Genomic DNA, 23,242 nt, shown 5'->3' on the forward strand with positions numbered 1-23,242 from the left:
ATTTTTTTTAGCAGGGTCTCACTCTGTTGCCCAGGCTGGAGTGTAGTGGCGCAGTCATGGCTCACTGCAGCCTTGAACTACTGGGCTCAAGTGATCCTCCTGCCTCAGCTTCCTGAGTAGGTGGGACTATAGACGTGGGCCACAATGCCCAGCTAATAGTCGTTCGTTCATTCATTCATTCATCCATTCATTCATTCATTCATTCATTCATTCATTCATGTTTTTTGAGACAGGGTCTTGCTCTGTCACCCAAGCTAGAGTGCAGTGGTGCAACTGTGGCTCAGTACAGCCTCGAACTCCTGGGCTCAAGTGATCCTTCTGCCTCAGCTTCCTGAGTAGCTGGAACTATAGGCATGTGCCACCACTCCCAGCTAATTATTTTGTAGAGACAGAATCTTGCTGTTTCCCAAGCTGATCTTAAACTTCTGGCCTTAAATGACTCTTGTTTCCTTTTGTTTTAAGATAAATTACATTTTAATACAATATTTTAAGAAATAAAATTAATGCAAAGAAATCCATGGTAAACAAAATAGCAAAAATCTGAATCAAGACAGGATCTGGCAATGCCATGTTGAGACATTTGAAGCCCAAGGCAAAAGGAAGAATGTGCACTCCTATGATTTTTTTCTAGAACATTAATTTTTTAGGGCATTAAAGTACTTGAAAAAATATCAAAAACTGAAAGTAGGTGTATTAAAACTTGACTTTATTCTAAGTTTAAATATTTTGTTTATACTAAAGCCAGAATTCATTGTAAATTTACTTCTCCAGCTTTAATGGAAGCATACTTACCAAAAATATTTTCATTACAACCATTACCCATTTAAAAAATACATAAAAACCTGTATACGTGGTACACATTTTTCCCTTCCAAATTGTATGACCTCTGTTCGGTGTTATTTTCCATTGAAGAAGGTTTTGTGTGTGTGTGTGTGTGTGTACTTTTTTTTAAGTAAATTTTCTTATGTATATTTCAGGTTTATAACATGATATTATGGGATACAAATAAATAGTAAAGTGGTTATTGTAGACAAACAAATGAACATATCTATCATCTCACATAGTTTTTCATGACAAGAGCAGCTAAAAATATATTTAACAAAATTCTGTAATACAGTACAAGTTTATTAACCTTAGTCTTCATGTCGTACATTAGGATCTCTGAACTTGTTCATCCTACATGTCTGCTATTTTCCATCCTTACCTTCTTACCACATGATAACCCCTGTTTCAGTCTTCTTGTGTACTTGAGCTCTTTTTTATTTTATTTCATTTTATTTATTTATTTTGAGATGGAGTCTCACTCTGTCGCCCAGGCTGGAGTGTAGTGGTACGATTTCGACTCACTGCAAGCTCTGCCTCCTGGGTTCATGCCCTTTTCTTGCCTCAGCCTCCCGAGTAGCTGGGACTACAGGCACCCGCCATCATGGCTAATGTTTTTGTATTTTTAGTAGAGACGGTTTCACCGTGTTAGCCAGGATGGTCTCCACCTCCTGACCTCGTGATGTGCCCGACTTGGCCTCCCAAAGTGCTGGGATTACAGGCGTGGAGCTCTTTTTAAAAAAATATTCTGTATATAAGTGAGATTGTGCAACATTTTTCTTTGTGTGTCTGGCTTATTTCACTTAGTATAATGTCTTCCAGATTCATCCAGGTTGTGGCATAAGTCTCTTTTTTAAGGCTGAAAAATATTCCATTATGTATACATACCACATTTCTTTATCTGGTCATTCATCAATTGGCATTTACAGTGTTTCCATATCTTGGGCTGTGGTGAATAATGCTGCAGTGAATATGGGAGTGCAGATGTCTTTATGAGGCGATGATTGTATCTCCTTTGGATATATACCCAGAAGAGGGATTGCTGAGTCATGTGGTAGTTCTATTTTTCATTTCTTTAGGAACCTCCATACTGTTTTCCATAATGGCTGCACCAATCTACAGTCCTACTAACACGTACTAGGGTTCCCTTTTCTCCACACCCTCACCAACATTTGTTATCTCTTACCTTTTTTATAATAGCCATCCTTATAGGTGTGAGGTGGTAATCTCATAGTGGTTTTAATTTGCATTTCCTTTACTAGTGATGTTAAGCACCTTTTCATATACCTGTTGGCCTTTTGTATATGTTCTTTGGAAAAATGTCTGTTTAGATGCTTTGCCCATTATTTAATCGAGTTGTTTTTCTGCTATTGGGTTATAAGAGTTCTTTATAAATTTTGGATATTAACCTCTTATCAGTTATGTGGTTTGCACTTATTTTTTTTTCCCAGTGAGTAGGTTGCCTTTTCATTTTGTTAATTGTTTTCTTTGATGTGCAGAAGCTTTTTAATTTGATGTAGTCTCCTTTATTTTTGTTTTTGTAGCCTGAGCTTTTGGTGTGATATCGAAAAAATCATTGCCAAGGCCAGTGTCAAGGAGCTTTTCTCCTATGTTTTATTCTAGGAGCTTTATGGTTTCAGGTTCTATATTTAGGTTTCTTAATCAGTTTTGCGTTGATTTTTGTGTATTGTGTAAGATAAGGGTCCAATTTTATTCTTTTGCATGTGGAAATCCAGCGTTCCCAGCACCATCTATTGAAGACACTTTCTGTTCCCTGTTATGTCCTCTTGGTACCCATATATGTTTGGATTTATTTCTGGACTCTCTGTTCTGTTCCATTGGTCCAGGTTTCTGTTTTTGTGCCAGCATCATAGTGCTTTTGTTACCATAGCTTTGTAAAGTAATTTTAAATCAGGAAGTGAGATGCCTCCAGTTTTATTTTTCTGTCTCAGTATTGCTTTGGCTATTTGCGTTTTGTTGTTGTTGTTGTTGTTTTATTTTTTGCTCCATATGAATTTTAGGATGTTTTTTCTATTTCTGTGAAGAATGCCATTGGAATTTTGATAGACATTACATTAAATCTGTATATTGCTTTGGGTAGTTTGGATATTTTAACAATATTAATTCTTCCCATCCACGAACACTGGATATCTCTCCATTTATTTGTGTATTATTAATTTTCTCCCATCAGTTTTTTATAGTTTTCAGTGTATCTTTTCACCTCCTTAGTTACATTTTCACCTGCTTAGTTACATTCATTTCTAGGTACTTTTTAAAAATACTATCAAAAATGGGATTGTTTTCTTGATTTCTTTCTCTGGTCGGTTGTTATTTGTATATAGAAAATCAATGAGTTTTATATGTTGAAATGTATCCTGTAGCTATAGTGAATTCATTTATAAGTTCTGCTAGTTTTTTTGTGAAATCTTTGGGGTTTCGTCTCTTATTTTTTACATATTTGCAGCTCAATTAGCACCACAGTTTTTCTCTTCTGGAATATGTACACTTTATAATTGTTTTTATCTTCTAGTCTTAGAGATCTTTTTTTCTTTTTGGTGTACTGGAGTAAAAATGGACTAAAAAGTTCATAAATGACACTGAGACAGCTGAATCACCATTTGAAAAGGGGAATTATTAGCTGTACTTTTATGCCATGTATAAGAATAGACTCCAAATGAATTAGAACTCAATTTGTTTAAAAAAAAAAAAAGGAAGAGAAAAATGAAACCATATGAACACTAGAAGAAAATATGGGTGAATTCTGCTTAAACTTGGATGTCACAGGGAAGAGGTTTTCTAACTACGACTCAAAATCTGGAGGCAATTTTTAAAAAAGATAAATTGGAAGACTTTTCAGAATTTTGCATGACAAAAATACATAATCAACTAAGTTAAATGACAGCTGACAAACTGAGAGAAAGTATTTATAACATAAACCACAGATGTGGAACTCATGTCCCTGATACATAAAGGACTCATAAAAACAAGGGGTGAAATACCAAAAACCTGATCAAAAAATGAGAAAAATATTTGAACAGGCAATTTACAAAATGTATATAAATGCCCCTCAGACATAGTTTTGAAATGTTCAAACTCATAAGTAGAAAAATGCAAGTTAAAACAATGTCAAGATACCTTTTCTTACCTATAAGGATGGCAAAAATTTTAAAACATGACGTTTTGCTTCCTATGAGGAAGCAGGTGCTCTCATACGTGGCTGGTAGGTGTGTAAATTGTTGTAACCCTTTTGAGGGAAATTGTGGTTCATTTTTGTAACTGGGCAGGATGATTGTAATAGGACCAGCAGGAAGTAATGTTAACCCACCCTACCGTCTCCCACAGGAACTCTTTCTTACCTTAACTTTATATTACGCTCCTCCTGCTTTCTGGGACAAATTATCCAGAACCCATTTGTGAACCTAAGACCTTCAACCAGCTTCTCTAACAGAAGTGATCGTATTATATTACAGTTACCGTTTTTCCTGTTTCCACATAGGTTAATTCTGTATTCATAGCTGTATTTCCAAGGCCTAGCATAGGCCTAAAGGTCCTTAATGGTTAAATGGGTTTTCTTTTGCAATATAAATGAATCTAAAAGCCTCCTAATGTAGCTATCTGGGCCTTTGACTTTCCTAAACTAAAGAAAGATTAAGAGGAAGAGCTGTCCTTCAGGCTATCTTCTGTTTTCGTAAGCAGAACCCTAGAAAACCTTTCAAAGACTATGTTCTTTCTTTTTTCTCTCTCTTTTTTTAAAATTTTTATCAGGGTCTGGCTGTGTTGCACAAGCTGGATGCAGTGGAATGATCTTGGCTCATTGCAGCCTCAACCTCCCAGGCTCAAACAATCCTCTCACCTTTCCCGAGCAGCTGAAACTAGAGACACATGCCACCATACCTGGCTAATTTTTTTTGTATTTTTTGGTAGAGATAGGGTTTCACCATGTGGCCCAGACTGGTCTTGAACTTCTGGGCTCTAGCAATCCACCTGCCTTGGCCTCCCAGGGTGCTGGGATTATAGGCATAAGCACCACCACCTCCCACCCCCGCCATATTATGTTCTTTCTTAAGAGCAGATGGTTAGCAAGACTGCTCAGGACTCTGTTGTGTACCTCTGTGACAATGAAGACAAATAGCCCTAGTCAGTGAGTGCTTAGGAGTGGAGAGGAGAGCTGGTTGCACATTCCTAGGCACATGGGAAGGGATGGCCTGGATATCTGAGAAGTGTCTCTACCACCTGTTCTTGCTGGGAATCTCCATCCGTACTTTCAGCCTTATTTCCTCACTGGATCCTCTTCCACTCTTTGCCTTCTCACTGCCCTGCTACCTCTGGGAAATACTTGAGTTCTGCCTCTTTCTGACATTCTTGTTACTGTTGTAGACCCTTCTTTTGGGGCCCCCTTTCTCAACTTCTTCCTTTTCCAGGTTCATACCCATTCCAGCCCCTGCTCTCTGGCCTTTAAGTCTTGTCTATGCCACTGTCCCACCCCACGGGACTGGGGTTTGGGTTCTGCTTTACTTCTTCCTCACGGGGAAGTTCTCTCTATTCCTACATCTGCCTGGATCCTAAGACTCCTGCCTAGCCAATGCCTGATCCCTAATCCTCTCCTCCATCCACCTTTGCCATGGGAGGTGAGACACAGGAAATCTCTGTATAAGGTGTTAAAGAAAAAGTGATTCAGTGGCACTTGTTAAAGCATAGTACGGAAGACTTTATTTGAGACCATCAGCCTAGGTGCAGCAACCGCTGCAACTGGGTCTTGTAGTTGGGGAAAGAGATTGGGCCAGCTCTGAATATAACATGGGCAAGTAGGAATTTACAGCCAAGGAGCAAGGTGATCAGTGGATGGAAACTGCTGAGAGGAAACATCAGGAATAAGGAGACAATATGTAGTTCTGGCAAGAAAAGGGATGACTGACCAAGTAGAATTCTTGCTAAAGACAGGCCAGGGTGATTAGACCTAGGAGATGGGGGAGAAAGGAGGAACCCAATCAGATATCCCAAGTGAGGGGTTCTTGCTAAACTGACTTAGCAGAGTTCTTTGCTAAAACTGGATTTTACAAGGTCCACATGTGGACCTAGAAGAAGGTTTAGGAACCTGACTAAAGTTTGACCAAGCAAAGAATCTGTATCAAGGGGCAGAACTAGGCTTGTTTAGGCTGAGCTATAGCTTACTTTATATAACACTTTTTATGATTTTCTTCCAGAATAGAAATTTTTGAGTATTTCTAATATTATGTATTACATTTTATATTTCACATTATAATGGTGCCTGTATATAGGAATTACAGCACTTTTCTTTCTAATCCAGATTTAGGTCGATCTCGAGAACTACAGTATGTATACGTGGATAACAACATTCACCTGAAAGGCTTGCCATCTTATCTGTACAATAAAGTCATCGGGTGCAGTGGGTAAGGCCAATTTCACATTTTGAACTAAAAAATAGATTAGCTACTTTTGGTACTTCTGTTCAATTTTGTCTTTGCCCTTGATATGCTAAACCAAGTATCCTTAGAAACTAAGGGTATTGGGCAGGCAGTTTGGAATATTGCCTGCTGGGTTCAATCAGTAAGTTATTTTCTAATTGAAAGAAAAATGAATCCATGTATACCTTTTTTTATTATGGAAAGAAACACCTTTATTTCCCCCCCACATACCCCAGCTTTATTGAAGTAGAGTTGGCAAATAAAATTGTAATTATTTAAATTGTACACGTGATGGTTTGATGTACATACATTGCCACACGTGCCATTATAAACTCAGTGGTGCTAGTCACAGAAAGCAGAGGAATCAGCATTAATTTAGAAGTTTTTCTTTCTCCGAAGCCCATTGCAATGACAATTTTACTGCAGTGACAGTCCTAGTATCTAGGATTTTACCAGTTGGAAATATTTAGAACTCAACATTTGAGATAGTCCCTCAAAATAAATCATGATTCTAGCAACCAAAACAGATATTTCAGTTAATGGTCTTTTATTTTCAGAGCAGCAATAATCTTTTCTTTTTAGTCAGGCTTTTAGAAAGATGGTTTCATCTTCTCCTTCTACAGTGCTGGCACAGAACCACCCTAAAGTGTTTCCCTGAGTGGCCAAGGATTAAGATGGGGCCACTCAACCACCAGGACCCACTTGTGACTGACCTTCCTTTCCCCACTTCAGCAGCCAAGTGAATACCCTGGAGGCAACCTAATCAGCATGTTTGACTCTCCCCTTCTAGTCCCCATCATCCTGCATGACTTGGCACAGGCTATGTGTAGTTCTGGCAAGAAAAGGGATGACAATAAATATATACATAGAAGACAGTCGTTCCCCGCCGTTGGCATAGCACAGCTCCAGGGGCAGTCCTAGGAGCAGTTCTTTTAGGAAAACTTATGCAGTTGTTATCTTGGGAAAGCCCAAGATGAGTTCAGTGCCTGTATAGGCTGATGAACTCCAAGCTGAGAGATGTATTCTGGAACTTTCTGTGAAGCAAAGATGATAGAATTGGTGTTTTTAGCTCAGTGATTTTTCTACAGCTGCTTATGTCACAGCTGTGATACTATGTAGTCATTAATCCTAATGAGTTCTTAAAGGATCATTAATATAGCCTAATTCTTCCAGGTGGTGAATAAAATGCCTGTAGTCACCATGGTACATAGAATGATGCAAGCAAGCTCCAAAGCTGAAGGCACTTTTTCCCACACCAGAACCTTCAGCGACCAAACTGAAATGCAATCTGCATCTCTGCCACAATTAAGGAGTAGCTCTTATTTAAGAAAAAGTGGGCCGGCCACGGTGGCTCAAGCCTGTAATCCCAGCACTTTGGGAGGCTGAGACTGGCAGATCAGGAGGTCAGGAGATCGAGACCAGCCTGGCTAATGCGGTGAAACCCCGTCTCCACTAAAAAAATACAAAAAACTAGCCGGGCGAGGTGGCAGGCGCCTGTAGTCCCAGCTACTCGGAGGCTGAGGCAGGAGAATGGCATAAACCCGGGAGGCGGAGCTTGCAGTGAGCTGAGATCCGGCCACTGCACTCCAGCCTGGGCGACAGAGCGAGACTCCGTCTCAAAAAAAAAAAAAAAAGAAAAAGTACCTTATACTTTGTTGTTTAGATATAGATGTTATTGACTACTAGAAAGTTCTGTTTGTGCTAAGTAGAGAGATATTTTTAAGTCTTTGACTTGGTGTCTGGTAGCAGTGGTAGTAAATTTGATGAGAACTCCAAATCTTTTTAAAAAAAGCAAAACACTAGGGGAAAATACACAAATTAGGTAGAAGTCGACTTTTTTTATTATTAAACTTTTGTTAGTAGTAATAGAGAAATAAAATTATTAACAATATAGGTATCAAACAACCAGTTTTCTAATAGTAGTATTGAGGGAATAAGCAGTCCTACTTACAAATGGCCTATAATCTAAAGGCCTTTTTAGCCTGTTGGTTTAACTCTGAACTCAGAATGCTTTCTTCATAGAAACGGCTCTGGCCACTACCTTGGTAAGCAAACTCATTGAAGAGTCTATTGACTCATTGACTATTTTGCACCCCCTAAATTATACTTACATATTTCTATGGCAAAATGTGTTCAGAATTTTAATAGATGATAACTGCTGAAGCTTTGACACAGCAGCATTAAGAGTGTCCTTTCTTCTGCCTCTTTTATCTGTTGGATATGTGGAAAGGGACTTCCCAGTAGTGTTGCTTCGTGCCTCAGCCTAAAGGAAAGGAGGGGGAAAGGGTAGTAGCACAAGGGCCTGGGGGAAATCTAGTAAAAGGACATACATGTATTTGAAGCCTAGAAAGTGCCCTTCTTGATTCAGAACAAGAATTTTGGTCCAGTTGTTCCTTCAGTGAACATTTATTGAGCAACTACTCTGGTCACTGTATGAGATAATGGCTATACAGTGATGCGCTAAGCAACACAGTACCTGCCCTCATGGACCTTCTGATCTAGCCAGGGAGTCAAGCAAACCCTAAATAATGTAACAAACTTGGTACTAGTTCTCTTTAAGGAAGTAATATTTAATCTGAGACCTGAAAGATCAACTCCTTTGGTTCTTCACTGCTATCATATGTTGCATCTGGCCTAGATGTAGGCCCGGGATATAAGAATAGCTTCTGCTGTGCTGTACAAGCTCTGAAACAATTGCAGTACCCTTTTCAGATTGAGGGTCTAAGAATTAGAGCAACAACTGAGCAAAATGAACACAGCTTTAGGGACTTGTGAGGCAATATAAGAAAAGTCTGAGATATATATATATATATTTATCTCAGATTCATATCTCGGAAGGAGAATAGAGAGAGAATGGGGTATAAAACTTATAAACAGGTATAGAAACAGCAAATAGCAAATGTTGCAGTTTTAAGAAATCTCAGAAGTCTCATAAAATTATCTTTGGTATTCATGGAAATGCAAACAAAGTTAGCTTCTCCTTATTCTGTGTTTATTTGTCAAATAATTTGTGAACATTAGCAAATCAGCACAGTGCTAGAAATTGTGGGAAAAACAAATATAGTTTAAATGTTTATCTTGATATGCAAAAATAACTGTAATACAAATAATAAATACCCTAAGAGAGGTAGAGCGATGGAAATGTATAGCATGGAACTGTGTTTTATGACCTAGCTTCAAAGCCACACACTTGTTTCTGTTAAATCCCGTTGATTACACAGGTCAACCCTATTCAAAGTAGGAAGGGAGTGACCACTAGGAGCCAGGACCATTCGGGGCCCACTTGGAGACTGGCTATCACAGCTTCATGGCATCTATACTATTTGCTAGCCTCATGGAAAGGAATGATCTTCATTTTTTCTGGGTTTTTCTTGTTATTACAGGAGTAAATGTCCTTTTTCTTCTACATTATAGCCAGAAAGAGAGGTTCATTCCATGTTAGAATTTTAGAGAATGGTAATTGGCACACATGCTTACTGAGGAGAACTTAACGGTAAAAGTAATCCTCTACAGGATGATTTTTTCCAGTTGTTTAATCATGTAAAAAAGAAAAAAAAAAAAAAAAAAAACCAAGCCACTGCTTTGCTTTTTATTGTGTAAATAAGCAATTATAACTGGATTTGTGTCCAAATTGGTTAAATACTATTCTAAGGGTTTATTAATATAACCACTGAGGGTAATAGAGTTGCTTGTATGAGAAATGTATTCTGAGTTAAACCAATATACTAAAAGTAGTCCATTTTTATGTAGGGGCTGCCTGCCCCCAGTATCGGATACCTGAAACACACTTTCATGGAACAGGACCAAAGTGGCCTGGCTGCAGATGAAAGTACTCAAGTGTGATTGAAACTGTCATTTAAGAGACCGAGTTTATTATACTTTAAACTCAGATAATAATAAAAAAAAAAAAAGAAAGAAAAAAGAGCTACATATGAAAAAATAAATAAATAAATAAATAAAAAGAGACTGAGTTTGCAGTTTGACACCCATGAAGTTAATTGTTGTTAAAACAAAAATATTAATTACTTTTAAGTGTTAACAGAATATAAGAGAACCCAGGGTCTCTACAATATAACTTTCACAGTATCTAGGAAACATTCCAAAATTACAAGACATGTAAAGAATCAGGAAAATGTGACCCATTCTCAAGAGGAAAGGTGACCAGCAGAGATTCCAACTTTAGATGACCCAAATTGTTGAAGTGACACACAGAGATTTCAAAGCAACTGTTACAGTTATTCTCAATGATTAATGAATGAAAAGGCCAGAAAAATCGAGACTAAAAAAAAGGAAAATCTAGAATTGAAAACAGTGTCTGAAGTAAAAAATTAACTTAATGGACTTCATGGCAGAATGGTTGGAACAGAGGAAATGTCACTGAACTAGAAATAGATCAGTAGAATTGATCCCATCTGAAGGACACATAGAAAAGACATTGAAAACAAAAATGAACACAGCATCAGGGACTTGCCAGCCAATATAAAAGAGTCTTGTGCATGTATAATTGGCATCCTAGAAGGAAAATAGGGAGAGAATAGGTAACATCAGTAACAAACATGTTTGAAGAAATAATGTTTAAAAATTTCCCAAATTTGATGAAAAACAAATTTACATTTTCAAGAAGTGTAGCAAATCGTAAGCAGTATAAATTCAAAGAAAACCATGCATAGGCAAAGCTGATGAAAACAAAAGATAAAAAGAAAATTTTGAAAGTAACCTGAGAAATAACATTACATACAAAGGAGTAATTCAAAAAGATTGTTAACTTCTCATCAGAAACTTTGAAGTCCAGAAAACAATACAACTATATTTTATAAGTGCTGAAGAAAAAAAGTCAACTCAGAATTACATAAATACATTCTCAGAACAAAACTTAGCCTTAAGTAGCTCTGCCAAGATGACAGACTCTTTGTCCAAGCCAAGGTTTATTCTTTCTAGGTGACATAGTTTCTTTCCATCTCCATATCCACTTCTCCCCTTTCCTTTTACTTTTAAGCTGAAGAAAAACTTTTTTGCTAAAAAGGAGAAGGATAAATCTGTAGCACTTCCCACAAGAATGCACATGTAGATGACACAGCATAGTTTCTGAAGGAGAAAAGGTCATTATTTGGGTACTATCAAAAGTCATGGCCGGGCGCGGTGGCTCAAGCCTGTAATCCCAGCACTTTGGGAGGCCGAGATGGGCGGATCACAAGGTCAGGAGATCGAGACCATCCTGGCTAACATGGTGAAACCCCATCTCTACTAAAAATACAAAAAACTAGCCGGGCGAGGTGGCGGGCGCCTGTAGTCCCAGCTACTCGGGAGGCTGAGGCAGGAGAATGGCGTAAACCCGGGAAGCGGAGCTTGCAGTGAGCTGAGATCCAGCCACTGCACTCCAGCCTGGGCGACAGAGCGAGACTCCGTCTCAAAAAAAAAAAAAAAAAAAAAACAAAGTCATACAGCTCTCACTCCCCTCTCAGTCTATTATATATTAATGTCTGTCTCTCCTCACTATAAGAGGCCCAGTTTTGATCTTAAGTGTGTTCCTCACAAATGTATATGCTCATATGTACCAAATACACTATTTTTATGGAGACAGGATTTGTAGTAGCTCCACACTACAAACAGCCCAAATGTCCATCATTACTACACAGCAATGAAAATGAATAAACTACAGTACACAAAGCAACATGGATGAATTCCAGAAGTATAATGTTGACAAAAGAAACCAGGCACAGCAACATTCATGCTGTTCAAACAGGCCAAACCAGACTATAGTGTTAGAATTTGGAATAGTGGTTCCCTTTGGGGTATGGGTTTTGCTTAGCAGTGGGACCCAAGGTGGTCTTCTGAGGTTCTTGTTCTTGACCTTGGTGGTGATTAGTGTGTTCATCTTGTGAAAATCACAGAGCAACTGTGATTTCTGTACTTTTCTATATGATGATATGTTTAAATAATGTTTTAAATATTTTAAAGTTTACCTTAAAATATCAATAATTTATTCAACATTATATTAAAGAAAAACAAACATTACTATATTGGTATGTTAAGAAAAACTTTAGATGAATTCTGTAGCCATATATAATAATTTTTATATTAAATGTGGATGTATTCAAACTATGGCCATTAAAATCAGGAATAGGAGAGGAGTGAGGGCCCACTGTCACCACTACCATCTGTCTAATGCAATAAGATGGATAAAAAGGAAATAGACATTATAAATACTGGGAAAAAAGAACCAGAAAGGTCTTTATAGGTGATATGCTTGAATATCACCTATCTAGAAAACTCAAGATATGCTACCAAAAAAATATTTCAGACACATAAAAGAATTTAGTAAGGTGGCTAAATATAAGATAGCATACAAAGATCAGCAGCTTTTATGTCTTCATAAATTAGAAATCAAAGTTAGGGAGAAAATGTCATTTATATTTGTACCACACATTTAAATATCCAGTAATAAATATCATGAGAAAGGAACAGAATCTATATGAAGAAACTTGTGAAATTTTTATTAAAGGATAGGATATAAAGCACTAGGTGGATAGTACAGACATACCATGTTTGCAGATAAGGAAATTTATTATCAAATTACCTCTCTTAACACGGAAACTGATGTTAATTCTAATCCAAATCTCTGGAAGGCTTTAGGGAAATAGAGATAAAATAATTGTAAAGTTCACATTGAATGGTAACTGAGAATTGCAAGAAAAAAAATTGAACAATAATAGTTAGGACAGACTTGTCAAATGATAGAATCTTCTATAAAGTATTATAATCAAAACAATATAGAACTGACACAGAATTAAATTAATGCATCACTGAAACAGACTAAAGACTCCAGAAAGCAATGCCAGGGTATATGGGAACTTAATAGAATAAAGAGAACAGTGCGATTCAGAGGTAAATGATAGTGTTGTTTAATAATGCTACTCCAATTATTTTTCCATTTGGAAAAAAAAAAAGCTATGTCCTATTTTATATTATATAACCAAGTAAGACAAATAGATAAAACATCTACATGTAAAGGCCAGGTGTGGTGGCTCACACTTGTAATCCCAGCACTTTAGGAGGCTGAGGCGGGCCGATCACTTGAGGTCAGAAGTTCAAGACCAGCCTGGCCAACATGGTGAAACCCTGTCTCTACTAAAAATACAAACATTAACCAGATGTGGTGGCAGGTGCCTGTAATCCTAGCTACTCAGGAGGCTGAGGCAGGAGAATCACTTGAACCCGGGAGGCAGAGGTTACAATGGATTGAGATCACGGACTGTACTCCAGCCTAGGTGACAGAGCAAGACTCCGTCTTAAAAAAAAAAAAAAAAAATCTACACATAAAAATACAATAAACATACTGGAAGAAACTTTAGGATAATATATGCACAGTCTTCAAATTAGGGTAACCCTCTTAAGAAATTCAGAAAAATGTAGATACTGTGAAGAAAATAAGTGGATAGATTTCACATCAGAAAAGAATGACTGCTGACAAAGGGAACCATATGCAAAGTTAAAAGACAAAAACATTTTTATTGATAAATATTTCAGTGTATATGACAAAGGATTGTTATCACCAATATGGAAGTTCCTACAAATCGTTATATTTTAATTCAACAGAAAATTAGGTAAGGGATGGACATGGACAGTTTACAGAAGAAGAAATACAAGTGGCCAGCAAACCTAACAAAAGGTGATCAAACTCATTAGTAACCAAGGAGACATTTCCATTAATCAGCCTAGCAAAAACTAAAATGACTGATAATATCCATTTCTGATGATGGTATGGGGAAATGGATACTTTCTTAACAATCATTTTGGAAAGATCTCAGGCATTTAAAATGTTCATTTTTCATGGCCGGTGGTCTCAGTTTGGGAATTTTACTATAATAAAAACATCTGTGCATTGGAATGTATGTAAGATTTATTGTGATGATGTATGTGTAGTAGGAGGGAAAACATTGAAGTCAGGATAAACATAATAAATAAATTAATAAACTGTGGTTCATCCATAGTATGGAATATTACAAAAGGAATTCTCTAAATCTATCTTGATTAGTATAAAAGATTATGTGAACAAAGTCACATTTCAGAATTATTTGCTTTGGGAACTAACAGAGAAAGCCACTGGCTTCTTACCCATAATGATACTCCATACCTCTTCTGTTTATCTCAAGCTCTCATTTTCAAGACCCTAAAGACTTCTCCATTTCTGTTTCCTTCTATATTTGGGTTCTCTTTACCTCTTTGCCACTTATCAGTCCCTTACCTGTCTACCATACTGTGGTCAGATAGTTGGTAAAAAACAAAACAAAACAAAACAAAGAAACAAAAAAACCACACCTAACAGTCTTCCCCATGAATTAAAACCATCTAACTTCAGCTAATATTCCTGGCCTCCTCCCCCTACCCATCCATACCCTGCATCCCTGTTTCCAGCACTGTTGAAACCAAGATGTAGCCATATTCTTTCAGGCTTCTGTACTGCTGCACATGCTGTTCCCTCTGCTTGGAATGCTCATTACACATTTCCATTTATTCCAGGTGAGTTGAACATTAAGTCAGATATTGACTTATCTTTAAAATTTCCCCTAATTCCCTGGACAGAGTCGGTCAACCCTTCTTTGCCCCCACATTAGAACAATTGTAATGATTTCTCCCAAAGGAAGGGTTCATTCTCGTTTTTCTTAATTTAAGTATCTTAACGGACTAGCATATAGTAAGTGCTCTGGAAATGTTTTCTGATGGAGGGAAGGAACAAACGAAGAAAATTTTAAAAAATAAATGAATCAAGGGTTTCTGGCTTCCAGTCCTGTGCCCTAAGCTTCATTGCTTGCATCTGGTCAAGGTTAGTGATACTATTTTGTGTTTTCAGAGCCAAGGTTTGTTGGCCATCTATTTGTCATTACACAAGAAAAGTATTGAGGCTCTCAGGTTACCCAGTGGTTTCACACAAGAAGTAGAATGAGATTGGATTTGTGAGTTTTGGTAACATTGCAGCATTAGGGACGAGGACATCTCTGCCTTCTGGTTATGAGTGGCTGCAGGGAATAGGGCATGACTTGGCTTATTGAGTATGCCAAGAATATTTTCCCCACAAGTTTATGGAAGGATCCAATAAAGTTATCTTCTGCCATTTAAAATCTATTTGCTTTATGGGTTTAAGTTTTTCTACACAAAAATTCTATTAAACCAAGATGCTGTTATTCAACAAGGTACTTTTTTTTTCTTTTAATTTTGAGAGTTTCAAAAAAAACACATACTTAGGGTAATAAAATGGGGAAAAGTAGAATTTACAAAGCAAATTATGTAGAGCCTAGGAAGGAAAGTTCCTTTAAGGTTCTTCCTTGCTAGAAGTGACTGGGCCTCAGCAATGATTTAGCTGAGTTCCAACTAATGAGTTTAGATTTCTGGGCCAGGTTTTATGAAGGAACCCGGGATAGCATCTGTTCACTTTGAAAAGAATTCTGGCAATTCTACTTTAAAAGAATTCACGAATTTTCAAATGTATAATTTGATTAACACATTTTATTGGCACCCGTATTCTTCTCCTTATTGCTAATACTGTGATTGTGTGTCTTTCTGCAGCTGTGGTGCTCCCATTCAAGTTTCCGAGGTGAAGCTGCTTTCCTTTTCATCAGGGCAGCGAACTGTTTTCCTCCCAGCCGAGGTGAAGGCCATAGGGACGGAGCATGATCACGTCCTCCCTCTGCAGGAATTGGCCATGAGAAGTCTGTATCATACCTACCACAGCTTGCTGAAAGGTACGTGGGACTTCTGGTTTTTTTATTATTCTGTGTTATTTAGTGAACATTGTGCTTTGTGCACCTGTTTGGGCTTTCATCTTAAAAAAAAAATTATTGTGGTAAAATACACATAACACGAAAGTAACCATTTTATCCATCTTTAAGTGTACGGTTCAGTGGCATTAAGTACATTCACATTGTTTTGCAACAGGATTTTCCTAATAAGAAAAATACTTTTGATATGTTATCAACACTGATCACTTTAGCACCCCCTACAGACAGAGAAGCATTCTTAAAAAACGTGGTTGTCAGTTGCAAAGGACGGTGCTTAAAAGTTCAACTGTGTGGTTTCAGGTAAGGAACTTGGTGTTGGGAATGTGTATTTGGTTAAAGTAAAAGGCTGGCAGTAGGGGAAATTTGGAAAGATCTTGTCCTTAAAGTTGGATACGTCAGTAGAGCAGGTTTTTGCCTTACCGCCTCCTTGCATCTCAGCAATATGTAGATCTAAAGGAGGTAGAAGTACTGGGAGCCGTTGGCAGTATTGTCGTAGTGAGGCAGCTGAAATTTGGAAAGGATTTGGCAGTGCACAGATTTGATAGGTATTGTGGGTGTATGTCTGAAATGCTTTAAGACAGCACTAGGCAATATTAATACGAAAAATACATTTCAGGTGTTTTTAAAACTGTGAAATGTTTCATCTTTACTTAAAAAACAGAGTCCATACAAAAACATCTCACATTAACCTTCCAGAAATGCCTAGTGCAAAGTTAAGTTGGTTTTAAAAGTTAAACAGAAAATTATAGTTGTTCACCAATCAGTAAATTCCATTTTTCTAAGTGTTATTGATGAGTCTGGACATATATAAAAGGTAAAAAGATGATTCGTATTTCCTTCCCAAAGATGTGTTGATAATTTTTAGATTTCACCTCAGCATGAGCATTTCTCTCTCTGTTGGATGTTCATCATCAGTAGAAACCTGGTGTAAATGTGTCCTCAAGATTGCTTGGGCCACTGGGATGTTTTGCTTTAAATGTCTCTTTTGGGTAGCTCAGACTAAGCTGGGAAGGAAACTCCCTGTTTTTATTAATGGCAGTTCATGGGAATAAGACAAGGAAAAGCTTGATTTCATTATTTTTCATTCTTTTTTTATTTCCTCCTTTTCATTCTCTTTAAAAAATATGATTTAGCCTTAGTGGAAGATTGATACTAAATGCCTGATAGATTAGGGAGAACTTAATGAAAGTCAGTTTTAGTCGTCAGTTCCAAAAAGTCTCTGACCCTTATTAAAGTTTGCAAAAATCCTCTTTGGGTGAATTATCCCTTTTTGATCTTTGTTCTTAAAAAATATTTTATCTCACTTATTCCTTGCCTCTACCTCAGGATAGTTTCTGGCTCTTAAAATGATTGAATTTATGTTTTCTTTTAGTATCAAAAATATTTTAAAAAACTTTCATTTTCAGATGATGTTAGATTTTTATTCAGTGTCTATCAATCAGATAACAGAATTTTCAACATGAAGTACTTTTAAGTAACTGAAATTATTTGGTAACAAAGAGAAATATTTTAAGAAGCCTAGTTTAAGGAAGTTTGATTTTTTACTCACGTGCGTGATTTTCTCTTGTGTTCCAGATTTGAACTTTCTGTCTCCAATCTCATTACCCAGAAGTCTCCTGGAGCTGCTGCATTGCCCTCTGGGGCACTGTCATCGGTGTAGTGAGCCTATGTTTACCATCGTCTACCCCAAGCTCTTTCCCTTGAGAGAGACGCCAATGGCAGGGCTGCACCAGTGGTAATCATGCCTAAGTGGGCACCAGGGTTTACACCCAGGCAAGGGGTGCCAGGTGGGGAGGCGAGAGGCTGTGCATGAAAGCATTAAGTCAGCAATTTTAAAGGGGCATAACATGCTTCCTGAGGAACAGCTAAATGAAATGATGCTCACTTTGAACATCAGAAGAAAACTGGACTTGCCTTTATTAGTTAATTTTTTGGTCATGTGCTGGACAGTTTTATTGTATATATTATTTAGAGGAACTCATTCTTTGTGAGAATGTCTTCCTGCTATTTCCCTATTCACAGTATCCTTTAGGCAATAAGGGATGCAAGAAAAAAAATGTGTTGTATAACGGGATGCGCCCAGCTCTTTTACTTAGTTGGTGTTGCTAACTGAAAAGGTGTGATTGAGTTCTGTGTGTGTGTGTGAGAGAGAGAGTGTGCATGCGCACACACACACATTTCTGTTCTGAATTTCTAACCTTTCCAAGTGGCATTCTCATGCCCAATAGTGCTACTTCCAAAAAAGAATAGTGGGTCGGGCGTGGTGGCTCATGCCTGTAATCCCAGCACTTTGGGAGGCCGAGGCGGGTAGGTCACGAGATCAGGAGATGGAGACCATCCTGGCTAATACAGTAAAACCTGTCTCTACTAAAAATATAAAAAATAGCCAGGCGTGGTATCAGGTGCCTGTAGTCCCAGCTACTCAGGAGGCTGAGGCAGGAGAATGGCATGAACTCAGGAGGCGGAACTTGCAGTGAGCCGAGATCACGCCACTGCACTCCAGCCTGGGTGACAGAGTGAGACTCCATCTAAAAAAAAAATAGCAGTTAAAGATAGGCCATCAGATGAAAAATTCCCCATTTCTACAACCTTAGTTTATGGGCTTCCTAAATTTAGGAAACTAAATTTACACGTTTTCTAACTTTGAATTTGTTTAAGTTAAAAAAAGTACTATAGTACCTCATTTATCACCATCAAATATATTTCATGTGAGTAAATTTTCCACATAACTGAAGCCATTATCCCTCTTTCATATGCCAAAAAGCATTTTGCTTGTAATCATGTTAATAGAAACCTTTCCAAGATTTTCTTTCCCTCCTTCGTTTCTTAATCCATGCAAGATAGGCAATATGGGGCAGTGTTCAGAGCATGGACTTTGCACCCAACAAGCTTGGCTCTTCTGTTGTGAGAACGTGGGCAGGCTGTGGGACTTCTCAAAATGGGGATACAACAGCCTGCGTGGCAGGGCCATGTGAGGCTTGGCAGATGAGAAAGGTACGCACCTGGCACTTAAGAGGTATTCAACAAATGGTAGTTCCCATTTCCATAGCTCTACCCACTCCATCCCAAAACCGTGTTTATCTTTTTCTTGCTCTGGATAATCCTGTTTTGCTATATTTCATTTCCTATTTCAATCTTCTGTAATTTTAATGTTTCATGCTTGCAGGAGTTCTGCTCCGAATCTTTCTAATTTGCTACTTCTAAGGTGATCAGATAACCAGATTTGGTGGAATTGCATTTAAATTAGAATAAAAATAATTGAATTGGGTTCTAAGTATTACTACATGAATAAAATTAACAAATAAAATAGACATGTTTATGAGAAGCTTATAGTGGTGAAGTACACAGGCCCTGATTCCAACTCCGCAGGCCACCTAAGGCAATTTACTGACCATCCCTGAGCTTAGTCTTTTCATCAATAGAATGGGAATAATAATAATATCTATTTAATAAGGTCATTGTGAGAATTAAATGTGATCATCCCTGCAAAGAGCCCAGGATGGTGTCTGGCAAGTAATAAAAAGCAAATGTTAACTATTATTATCTATTTTTGTAGTTCAGAGACTTTTACTTCTTATTTTTGCTGTGTTTTTAGCAAATGATCTTTATATTAGCAAGATATCATCGCAGGAAAATCTTAACTAATTCATTAAACTATAGTTCAAACCCTTATGCATTGTTATTATACAATTTCCTATAGAAGACATTTCCTTACTGAAAATATGAAAATGTAAACAAAATGATAGTGTCAGGATGCTCAGTAGCCAATCAAATTCTGAATACCTGTTTTTAAAATTAAACTTTTTAAATCATGGCAATTCATTTTTGAAAATAAAGTAGATCCTTCAAATGAAATCACTTTTATGTTATCTTTATATAAAATTTGGGGAATTTAGGCAGTACTTGCATTTTCCATTTACTATTTAATTTCCCTGCTACAACTTAGAAATATAGTGTGACTAATCTATTGTTTCAGGACATAAATATGATATTAATTTCATAAAATGAGTATATCAAGTACATAGAACTAAGGCAATGTTCTTTTCTTGCATAAAGGCAGAGTGCCTCTGTTTATAGCAGAGATGTAATGCCAAGATACAAACATGGCTTTCTGTGGGAAGTTAATGGTAGGGTCTGAAATTGAGAGTTTGTGGCTTTCATTCAGCCCACCAGGCTGTGCTCCTTCCCATGTTGCCATGGAGATTGTATTAAAAGCATCGGCTTCAGTTTCTACCATAGTCTTAAAAGTACTTTATTTTGTAATTGAAAACCAAATACTTGAATCTCCAGTAGCTTTTTGCTGAAAATATTTTTTAATATCATAAACTCTAAAAGATCTAAGTTTTCTAATATATTCAGTTGTTTGCATTGCTTGTCATAAAATACATTATATCAGCCAATATCTAAATTAATGTGAACATCTGGCATTATTTCAAAAAGGAACATATTGAATATTCTTCTAAAATACCAAATTCAGTGGAAGTGTTAGTTTCAACCTAAATTTAATACAGAGTGAAGTAAAAAGAAATGACAATATTTTGCATAAACAATAAATACCCAAACTTTCAAATATATATAGCAAAAAAGAATAGCTAGCAAATTCATGACTTTTGATCCTGTAGGCATAGCAAATTTTCATTTTCAAAACTTATTGTTCATTTATTAAAATGGAGGACTTCAACACAGAAGATTATTTCTTAGTAAAATAACATATTTCTCTTTTCCCAAGCATGTATGGATCTCACAAGTTCTGTATTTCCCAGTAGGAAACCAGGCTACCCAAAGTTTTTCAGGGGCATTGGATTAGTTTGCCAGGGATGCTGCAACAAAATGCTACAAACTGGGTGGCTTAAACAACAGAAATTTATTGTATCTCAGTTTTGGAGGCTGGAAGTCCAAGATCAAGGTGTCAGCAGGGTTGGTTCCTTCTGAGGCTGTGAGGGAGGGATCTGTTCCAGGCCTCCATCACTTGTAGATGACGATCTTCTCCCTTCGTCTCTTCACATCATTTTCCCTTTATGAATGTCTGTCTCTGTGCACAAGTTTTCTCTTTTTATAAGGACACCATTCATATTGGATTAGGGCCTACCTTAATGACCTCATCTTATCTATTATATGTGCAAGGATATTGTTCCCAAATAAGGTCTCTATATTAGTCAGCACAGGCTGCCATAACAAAATGACAGGGTGGCTTAAACAGCAGAAATTATTTTCCCATAGTTCTGGACGAAAGAAGTCTGAAATCAAGAGGTCAGCATGGTTGGGTTCTAGTGAGGGCTCTCTTCCTAGCTTGCAGGCAACCAGCTTCTCATTGTCTCCTTATATGGCAGAGAATGTCTCTTCTTATAAGGGCACAAATCCTATCATGAGGATCCCACCTCATGACCTCATTTAAACCAATTATCTCCCAAAGACATCCTCTCCAAATGCCCTCACATTGGGGGTTTGGGCTTCAACATATGAATTTAGGAAGGAAACAGTCCAATCCATAGTAGTCACATTATGAGGTACTAGGGGTTAGGACTAAAACCCAGGAATTTTGGGGGCTATACAATTCAACCCATAACAGTTGGCGCTCTTTCCCCACTGAGATAAGAAAAAAAAATGTTTTCTCCTGCTCTTACATAGTCACTCAATACTGAATATAATACAGAATGCTTCACCTCTTGTCACCAAAATTTGTGGGAAGTTCTCCCCACCAGCAACCAGCCAGTTCTCCAGTAGATACTAGCTAGGTGTCCTGTAAGTCCATCAGTTTCTGGACACTATCTTACTGGAGATAGCATTAGATCCTGCAGGTTAAGCGCTCAGTCCCACAAGACTGCCTCCACTTAAGATGCTAGTTACAAGTTGTAGATTGTCACCTGTACTTCTGACCAACCAGCTGTAAAATCAGGGCTCCCAATACCTCCTTCTCATGTTCAGTTAATTTGTTAGAGTGGCTCACAGAGCTCATGGAAACACGTAACTGTTTTATCTGTTTTATTCTGCTATCACAGAGTACTTGAGATCAGGTAATTTATAAAGAAAAGAGGTTTATTTGGCTCATGCTTTGGAGCCTGGGAAGTCCAAGATGGAGTGGCCACGTCTGGTGAGGGCTGTCTTGCTGCATCATAACATGTCAGAAAGGCAGCAGGCACAAGAGACAAAGAAAATCAGACCAAACTCATCCTTTTCATCAGGAACCCCCTCCCATGATAACTAACCCATTCCTGTGATAACGGCACTCATGAGGGCAGAGCTCTCATGGCCTAATCACCTCTTAAAGGCCTCCAATATTGTCAAAGACCTTCCAATATTGTCATATTGGCAATTAAATGTCAACATAAACTTTGGAGGGGACTTTCAAACCATAGCATTTGAGTTTACTGATTTATTATAAAAGATACAGGTGAACAGCCAGATAGAAGAGACATATAAGGCAAGGCATGTGGGAATAAATATGGAGCTTCCATGCCTTCTCTGGGCATGCCATCTTCCAGCTATCCCAGAGTTCTCCAAACCCAGTCCTTTGGGCTTTTATGGAGGCTTCATTACATAGGCATGATTAATTAAACCATTGATTATTGGTGAGTGGCACAACTTTCAGCCCCCCTCCCTTCCCCAAAGGTCGGGGATGGGGCTAAAAGTCCCAACCCTCTAATTATGTCTTGGTCTTTTCAGTGACCAGCACACATCCTGAAGCTACCTAGGGATTCCCCAGCCACCAGTTGTCTCATTAGCATATGAATGATACTCTAATCACTTAGGAGATTCCAGAGTTTTAGGAGCCATATGTCAGGAAACAGGGTCTAAGACAATACCACATCCCCCAAAATTCATGTCCTCACATGCAGAATAAATTCACCCCATCCCATCCCCAGAAAGTCCTAAATCTATTTCAGCATCAACCCTTAAGTTCAAAATCTCATCTTAAATATCTAAATCAGGTATGAGTCAGGATATAATTCATCCTGGGGCAAAACTCCTCTCCAGCTATGAACCTATGAAACCAGATGACAATTTAGCTGCTTCTAGCATGTAATGGTGGGACAGGAATACAATAGACATTCCTACTCCACAAGGGAGAATGTTAGAAGGGAAAAAAGGGGTCACAGGTCTCAAATCTAAAATCTAGAAGGTGAAATTGCATTAGATTTTAAGGCTTAAGAATAATCCTCTTTGGTTCCACATTCTGTTCTCTGGGCCCAGTGGGGTGACAATCACACCCCCTTAGTC

The 23,242-nt window shown here is 37.7% G+C and overlaps 1 protein-coding gene across 9 annotated transcripts in view; it reads left to right on the plus strand.

The window, feature by feature from the left end:
* The window catches only part of LRRC28 (leucine rich repeat containing 28), a 129,471-nt gene that overhangs the window by 93,821 nt on the left and 12,408 nt on the right, over positions 1-23,242 (plus strand). For all 9 annotated transcript variants that reach the window (NM_001257772.1, XM_015143127.3, XM_015143129.3 and 6 more), the window contains 3 exon segments: positions 6,131-6,233; positions 15,813-15,988; positions 17,600-17,759. In NM_001257772.1, the coding sequence (NP_001244701.1) occupies positions 6,131-6,233; positions 15,813-15,988; positions 17,600-17,759 (439 nt within the window).

Source organism: Macaca mulatta, chromosome 7, assembly GCF_049350105.2.
Source record: "Macaca mulatta isolate MMU2019108-1 chromosome 7, T2T-MMU8v2.0, whole genome shotgun sequence".
Lineage (NCBI taxonomy): Eukaryota > Metazoa > Chordata > Mammalia > Primates > Cercopithecidae > Macaca > Macaca mulatta.